Source organism: Merops nubicus, unplaced genomic scaffold, assembly GCF_000691845.1.
Source record: "Merops nubicus isolate BGI_N331 unplaced genomic scaffold, ASM69184v1 scaffold50733, whole genome shotgun sequence".
In the NCBI taxonomy this organism is placed as follows: Eukaryota; Metazoa; Chordata; class Aves; order Coraciiformes; family Meropidae; genus Merops; species Merops nubicus.
In genome coordinates, this window is record NW_008599232.1 from 1 (window position 1) to 8124 (window position 8124).

Genomic DNA, 8124 nt, shown 5'->3' on the forward strand with positions numbered 1-8124 from the left:
CCGGCTGTCCTTCCCGTCGTAAATGATGAGAAGGGAGCTGGAGTAGAAGCGGTAGGAGGCCTGTCTCTCCAAAACCGCCTTCAGGCTTCGCAGTTTGGCGAGGACAGGCTCAAAGAGGTCCTTGCGCAGCTCGATGCCGTTGTGGAGGTACTGGTAGAGGGCGTTGCGGAAGCCCTCGATGGAAAGGCCGCGTCCATAGTATTTATTCCTGCACAAGTAATGCCCTGTGTCCAGCTGGTAGACCTAGAACACCAAGGGAAACGCCTGTGTCAAGTGGGAGCAACGGGCTGAGGCTGGCACAGGGAGCCCCGAGCTGTCCCACGCTGGCAGGGCAGCAGGAACTCATCCTGCTCCCGCCACGCCCAGGAGGGAGCAGGAAATGGCTCTGCCTGCTCCCTGAATCCCAAAGCAGCTCACAGGTGCATCCCACAGGCTAGGTGCCCAAGCACCAGTTGTCCCCCAGGGCACCCCAAGAGGCAGCTCCTTAGCCCAAGCATCCCCAACAGACCCTGAGGTTAAAACAGCCTCTGGCAGCAGGAGCTGCCCGAGCGTATTATTACATTATATGATATGATTAACGAGGGGTCCTCGATGCTCCAGGGCCTGGGGGCAGAGATCTGGATCACAAGATCCTCCAGCGGGTGGGGAAAGGAGCAGCTATTGCACAACGGCAGCAAACCCTTGTGCTTGGGGTTGGCCACCAGCAGCGACCAACCGTAACTCCCAGTCCAGTGCAGAAGCAAACATCAGCTGACGCTGGAATAGAGGGACACTCCCTCTTGCAAAGCATCATGGTTCTACTGCAACACGAAGCCATAAAAAGAATTTTATTAGCAAGCCCCCCAGCTGCCTGTCAGCAAGCCAACTTTGGATAAAGCAGGCCATCTCAGGAGAAGCAGGTGCCTTTGTTCTGGGCTCAGAAATTAAGGTAAAAAAAGCACATGCCATGAACACAGCTGCACCTACCTGAAGTGGGAGACTCTAACTCAGTGCTCTGCAGAAAACATTAACTGGGAAGCCTAACTGGGCTGCAGAAAGGACCGTGCAGCACCTGCAGCCCTTGGGATCCCTACCTGCATCCCACACACGCGCACGCCCAAGGTGGCCGAAGTGCTCTGTTCACACTTCTTCATCTGCCGAGCAGCCTTCTCCTCAGACGCGTCGTCCCCATGCTGCCTGGTCCCCATCTTCAGGTCAAGTACGCACGGCAGCTTGAAGTGGTGCACCACGTTCTCCAGCAAAAGGAATTCTGGGAGACATGTCAAGGAGAGCTTCCCAGTCAGACACAGCGCTGCCCAGGGCCACCACAGATGGGGGCTTGGGCCAGCATGAGATAGGAGCCAGCAACAAACGAAGAGCAGCCAAGGAACAGGCAGAACGAACTGTCTGGGAAGGTAAAGAAAAGGGTAAAATTCTCAACAGTGGCACCCAGGCTCTGACAGCTGCCAGAAGAAATCAGCCTGGAAAGTGGGATGGCCAACAGTGAACAAGAAGATCACACACAGGAAACTCAATAGGAACTGAAAAGCAAAGTGGAAGTAGTGTCAGGAAAGGCACAGGGTGCCAGTAAGAACTGCTGGTCCACTGGGCTTCACTGGGAAAGAGGAATTTCATAGAAATAAGGAAGTGTGATTAAAAAGGACAGTCCAAGAGTTACTTCTCTGTAAGTAACGCAGGCTAGTTAAAAATGAAAGCTGGAAGCTCAAAACACACATCTGATATTGGGAAAAGGAAGCCCACTCAGTTAAAATGGTGACAAATACAGCTATTCAAAGTAAGTTTGTTTCTGTGTGTATCAGAAACAGTATCAAGCCATAGAAAGTAAAACAGGAAAAACCCCACAAGCTGGCAAGCTCAGGACAAAAGTAGGAGGAGTTATTTATGAAGGCACACAAAGTAACAAATCCATCTTCAACCACCAGTGAAGCCACCAGTCATGCTGCACCAAGAGTTTTAAGTGCAAAATGAGCTACAGGAGAAGAGGGTAGGAGAAGAGAACCCCTAAAAAGAGAAATAAGATTTTGTTTTGCTTTTTTGCTGGGGCAGAGCTCTGGGGATTCCCAAGCCAGAAGTCCCTGAGCTCAGAGAATTCTCAGACTGAAATGCCAAGAGAAGAGATGGCACATGGAAGAGGAAATAAGAGCTGTGCAAGTCATTCAACACTGCCTGAAGACCAGGAGAACAAACAGGGGCCACCATAAGGCCGCTCTGCAGAGATCTGGGGAATCACAAACCAGTCTGACCAGTCTTACAGCCTGAGTTCACCAGCGGGGTCTGTGTGTGGAGATCCACACTGTCCAACAAGGGATCCAGAAAAATGAGCCAACAGGGAGATGACAAACTGGCTCAAAGTTACTCAAGGCTGTCATCACAACTGTCACTCATTTCTGCAAATTCCACAAGGGTCTTAAGAGAATGACTTGGACAGTGAATGGATGGACAAAATTCACTGGAGTTTACACACGAAATTATAAACATAAGGAGAAAAAGATTCTTGACATATAAAGCAATGTGTCTTGAGCTAACTATTACGAGTCAAGAGCAGGATCTTGGGGTAACAAACCAGCAATCAGCACAAGATTTATGAGGGAGAGGAGAAACAACACCACTAAACACCAGTAGGAATATCTGCTGCACCTGCACCCCTGCACCTTCCATGTCCTGTGCAGTTCTGGTCCCTAACTCCAGATGGATGCAGAAGAACTCGAAGAGACTGAGGAAGAGCGACAAGGACAAGTGCAGCTCCCTCCCGGGGGGACACTGAACAGGGCTGACCTGCACCCGCTGCTGGGCAAAGACCACCATGAAAAACTCTAGTTCAAAACAAGCCAACGTAGAGAAGGACCAGGGAAGAAAGAAAAAACATGGATACAGTCCAAAACATGGCTTCTTCTGGGCATCACTGTCAGTCGTCAGGGCCACTGCACGGAAGCCAGAAGGAGTAGTAAAGAGGAACAAGGAACACAGCTTTGGTTGCGTGGAAGACAGGAGAGCCAAAGGGCACAGCCAGGGCGGCAGCAGCAGCCTGACGCGCGGGGTTCTGATTCCCAAAGGATACTGTAGAGCTTCCGGTCCTTGGACTCCGACCGCATGCGGCTGAGCTGCTGCTTGTGGCAGCGCAGGCTCCAGGGGTTATAGCTGATCTTCTCCGAGCTCAGCCCGCTGTTTCCGTCCAACATCTGAAACGGAACATCCGAGTGGATGTCCAAGTCCACCCTGGGACTCTTCACTTCCTGGATGCTGCTGGTATAAAGAAAGAACAAACCCACCTGTTAGAATCTGCGCATCCTCCAGACATGACTGTTGCACCCTCCCCTTGCAGACAGCCATCTCCTGCTCCTTCTTGCAGTGCAAACCTCCTTAACAGCAAATCCTCACTAATACCCTGGGCTGTGGACCCACACGCAAGGACCTGGTCCATCTAACATCTCTGCTAGGTCGTATTTTTATTGACAAAGTGAGCAGGAACATCTGTTTCTCAGGGAGTTCTGGCTGGTGTGAGGGGGCAGACACCCATGTTCAAATCACCCCTGGAAGAAACCTCTGGGTTAATAACCAGGTGGACTGAAGAGTGCTTAAATCTGCTCCATATGCTTTAGTTCCACACCCACTAAACTTTCAAGGGCTATCCTGTGTCAGAAGCATTTTGCATGGATGAGTCCATCCTGAACCCAGCAAAATTCCTGACAGTCTCCAGTGCCACCATGTGCTGGGCTAGCCAGTGTGAGACAGCCTGGCCACTGTATGGAGATACAAAACACCCTCAACAAAAGGAGCACCAGAGCTGAAAGGGGCAGAGAGATTTCCTGCACGTCACGTTGTCACCGGGCCCTCAAAGCTTTACCTCTCAGTGCTGTCACTGGCCAGGCCAGGCCTCTCCTCCTTGTGCTCGGTGCCGCTGCTTGACCTGTGAAGGCTGCGACGCGAGTGCTTGCGTCGTGGCTGGTCCCTCTCTGGCATATCATCCTGCTCCAGGGCCTCATTCTCCACGTAGGGATAGGCCACCAGGTTGATGTAGCCATCGCTGTCTCCCTCAAAACAGACGGACACCACACCTGCCAGAGAGGAGCCACACGTCAGCTCCCTTCCCAGGGGAGGGAACGCAGAGCCACCGCCACCCAAACGTTCAACACCAGAGCAAAATGGAGCTCAAGAGCAGCACAGCACACCCAGAGCAACGAAAGGAAGTCTGAGACTACAGGAAGCCAGGTGGTGTTAGCAGAGGACAGAGGAGAAATCCCCCGAGCAGTGCTGGGTGTGGCCTCTGCGCCAGCGGTCGGCAGCAGCGGAGGAAGCTCTGCTGCCCGCAGGAGCTGAAGGACAAAGGGCAGCTGGAAGGCTGAGGGGTGTCATTATTTCCTTCCATTCAGCCTTGTGGCAGACGTCATCAAGCTGGAGAAAGTCAAGCAGAGTCTACCAAGATGTCAAAGGGGGCAAAGCATATACATCCAGTTCATTTGGGCAAGAACCGGGGTCCTGCAGAAGCACTCCTGCTGTTGACAAGGATATGGCTGGCCAAGGAGGAGTGGTGCCTTCTCTGCTGAAGGAGCCCTCCAGCACCTGAGCTATGAAGTACAGAGCTCTGAGGCTGAGGTGACACCTGCCACTCTTATCACAAGTCAACCAGTCTCACAGACAAGGGATCTGCAAGGTCCTCCCAGGGCTTCCTAGCAATAAAAACAGGAGACCTGGAAATAAAACTACCTCAGTAGGGTGCAGGCAAGCAGGACCATTTGTGTCCTGTCCTGTTTTACCTTCTGAAGGCTCCCGGGAAGCACCATAATCCAAGGGAAGTTAAAGACCTTTTGCAGCACAGACTGAGTATATCAGTCTGGCCAGCCACAGAACAGGACAGCTGACACTGCTAGTTAGGGCTGACATCTTCATCCTCGGGACTCCTCCAGCTCTGAAAATGAGGCTCTCAGGCCACCTCCTAACTCGCAATGACAAAAATCTTTCACCAGCTTGTACTGAATAGCTGCCAGGAGTCTCAGATGCTTGATGCGCTGAACAAGACGATTCATCACAAGCACGAGGAAACCTTGCACTGTTCAGCTGAGGCAGTCCATCGTGTTACCGTCCCTCCTGTTTCCACATCTGCCCAGGACAGCGCTTACAGAGTTCAGGTGGCTCAACACAACTTTAGGGCAGCTCAGGCCCCCAGCACATCACTACGTAAGTGCCTCTGCAAGTGCTCCAGCTGCCTGGATGTGCTCTTCAAGGTACAACCGTGAAAGAGCAATCTTACAGTAACCTTGGAGTGCTCAGGCAGGAAGCACCATCCCAAAGATTCCTCTCCCCCGAGATCAGCAGGCACAATTTAAGGGACCATCAGGTGCTCTCAATAAAATCCCACACTGGGGTGAAGGTGCATGCCCTATGCCTTTAGGCTACCAGGAAGTATCTGACTTCAACAAGACAGCTCTCCGTCTGGACTATCAGGTTCATCAGTTTGAAACCCATCAAGCCTGACATCTTATATCGATTCTAGTAACTACACAGGCTTCAGCTGGGATTTCTGATGGATCACTAAAGCACCATATGGCCCCAGAGTGGCTTGGGGGTACAAGAGGAGCCATCTGTAGGGAAGGTGACACTGCTCCGAGACCTTCAGGCTGCAGCCAGATTAAGTGGCAAAGCCTGAGCAGATGATGGTCCCAGCTGACTCTGAAGAACCGTCTTTGTCCAGTGCCACACGGTGACAAAGCAGCAGAGACTCAAACGCTGAGGTCCCCAGAAGGCCACCTGCCAGGATCATCATCCTGAACACCAACACACATGGCTGAAAGTGTATCGAGCTCCTGAAAGGTAGAGATGAGCTGCCAGCCTCCTGCAACGATGCAGACCCTGGAAAATTCCATTCCTTCACAGTGGCTGGGGACTCAGCTTCACCTCAGTGCTGGGAAGCAGCACCTCCAGCTTTGGCAGCATTCCAGCATGGCTCCATCAAAGAGGTGGGACGAGGAAGCAACAAATTACAGGACTGCAATGTTCAAGTGCTCAGTCTATGTTCTAGCTTCATTTGCTGAAGGTCAAGGCCGTAATTGACAATAACTTGGTAGTAAAATTACTTTAGTTAGACATTCATAACCTTCAGCTTCAGACTACGACTGTCACACTGCACGTCCTCTGCCTAGAAAGAGGAGCTCTTCAACTCTGCATGCCTACAACAAAGATTTTCTCCTTTCCAAGTGCTCCTATCAAACGGTTCACTCATGTAAGAGAGAATTAGAAACAGATAAAATGACACCAAAAGACAGCAGGATGTCAGCAGCTGCAGGAAGTGAGCAGGCAAGTCCTTGAAGCACATAAGTGCATTCTGGAATGATGAGAGGCCTCACCTTTGTACTCAGGAGTGAACTCCTTCATTTCTGGGGGCAGAGACTCATAGAAGCGCTGCTCTCTGGTGATGAGGGGCTTGCAGACAGTGTGGTCGTCGTAGCGCATCATGCTGCTGTGCCCGCCCACCTGGTGAATGAAAGGCTCCAGCAGGACCCCCCGGTCTCCGGATCGAGTGGCATTCTTGCCATACTTGCCCACTTCCATGGTTTGACAAACACACATTGCGTTGGGCACCAGTTGCACTCTTGGAGCATAGGGAGAGCCACGTGGGCTGGGAGGGCTAGCTCAGCAGTGGTCAAATCCTGGCAATCCGCTTCCTTACAACGAGCTGGAAAAGCAAAGGAGAGTCCTGTGAATGGAGGACCACCACTTGCATTCACTCCCTGTTGTCTCGGAAAAGCTTTCAGTGTTTATTTACATCCATAACTGCTCCTCTTCTGTTCTCTGCCTACATCCCGCTCATTCCACTGTGTTCCTCACCACCTCTTTAACACACACCACAGGGTAAACACACACTAATTCACAGGCAGTCTCATCTTGAGCTTCTCCAGTAGGGTTGAAAGGGAAAGGACAAGACAGGAGTATTTTGAGGCTGCTGTCTTTAGAAAATACTATTTCCTTCCTTTAGCTCATTTTATCAGCAAGGCAATGTGATAACAGAACAGAAACCAGAAGCTACAGCACCATTAAAAGCCAACCCACACCTGCCTATTGGTAAATGACTGACACAGGCAGAGCAAACATTTCAACAACCTGAATTCCGCCTCCTTGGGCCTCTGCACTTTTAACTTCTAAACAACTAAATAATTCCTGTTCACCTCCCACTCTGCCACTGTTCACTCCTTTATTGACTTGCTTCTCTTCAAGCTATGCCAGGAAAGACTCTCAGAATAAAAGTGATTATGTCACTGTATATATGGCTGTAACTGAATGGATTCCACTTGGAGTCTCTCCTTTAAGCCTTTCAGGACAACAACAATTTCCTGATGCTTTCACAGCACCTACGCGCACAACAGGTCCCTGGATCTCTAGAGATAAGCAAATCCAAAAGAGATCGGAAGTGTTTTGGAGAAGACAGAGGCTCTTTTAGTGTTTGCGGAGTGCCTGGCACAGCCACAGGATGATGGAAAAGTAAAGCTGTCCAAATTCCCTCCGGATGATTTGCCCATTCCCTGCTCGGGTCATGGCTGCTCCTGAGGCTGCTGAGGAAAACACCACAGGATTTCCTCACAACGGTGAGTTATCCAAAGATAGACGGTGGTAGACAGTGACTACAGTTTCCGAATTCATAAACTTTCCAGTTCCTTAGCACAGCCGAGGGCTGTAATTTAAGAACTGAAGGATCCTGGAGGCCTGAAGAAGGGACAGGGTTCAGGCTGTTCCTTGTCTGGCCACAGGATGTCTCTGCAGCTACACAACACTGCCAGGCTGGGGGAAGTTCTGGGTAAGATGGGAACTTCTCCCTCCCCTCCAACTGAATCGTGTAAGAGGTGTAGCTCAAGAGATTCAACAGGGGGATACTTCACAACACGTTTAACCCAAACAGGTCCCCAACAACAGGACAACGCTTCTTTCTCCCTGTCCACACATTCCTAAAAAACCCTCGCACTGGATTTTGGGACAGTACAAGTGCACGCACATTTGAGTTGAATCATCTCCCTGATCCCAAGGAAAACATTTCCTTTTGTGGTTACAGGACCACACAACTACACTCAATGTAGTAAGAACAATGTGAATACATATGTGGCTTTTAAGGTACAGGGCAGGAATAGGAAGAATTAA

The 8124-nt window shown here is 50.8% G+C and overlaps 1 protein-coding gene across 1 annotated transcript; it reads right to left on the reverse strand.

The window, feature by feature from the left end:
• Positions 1–3: 3 nt before the first annotated feature.
• Positions 4–6564, reverse strand: IP6K1 (inositol hexakisphosphate kinase 1; the record flags this gene model as incomplete). Its single annotated transcript, XM_008937283.1, has 5 exons — positions 6342–6564; positions 3845–4055; positions 3059–3243; positions 1074–1249; positions 4–243 (listed from the first exon to the last, which is right to left on the reverse strand). Coding segments are annotated over exons 1-5 (1035 nt in total), but the record flags the coding sequence as incomplete, so codon positions are not given.
• Between the last annotated feature and the right edge of the window lie 1560 nt (positions 6565–8124).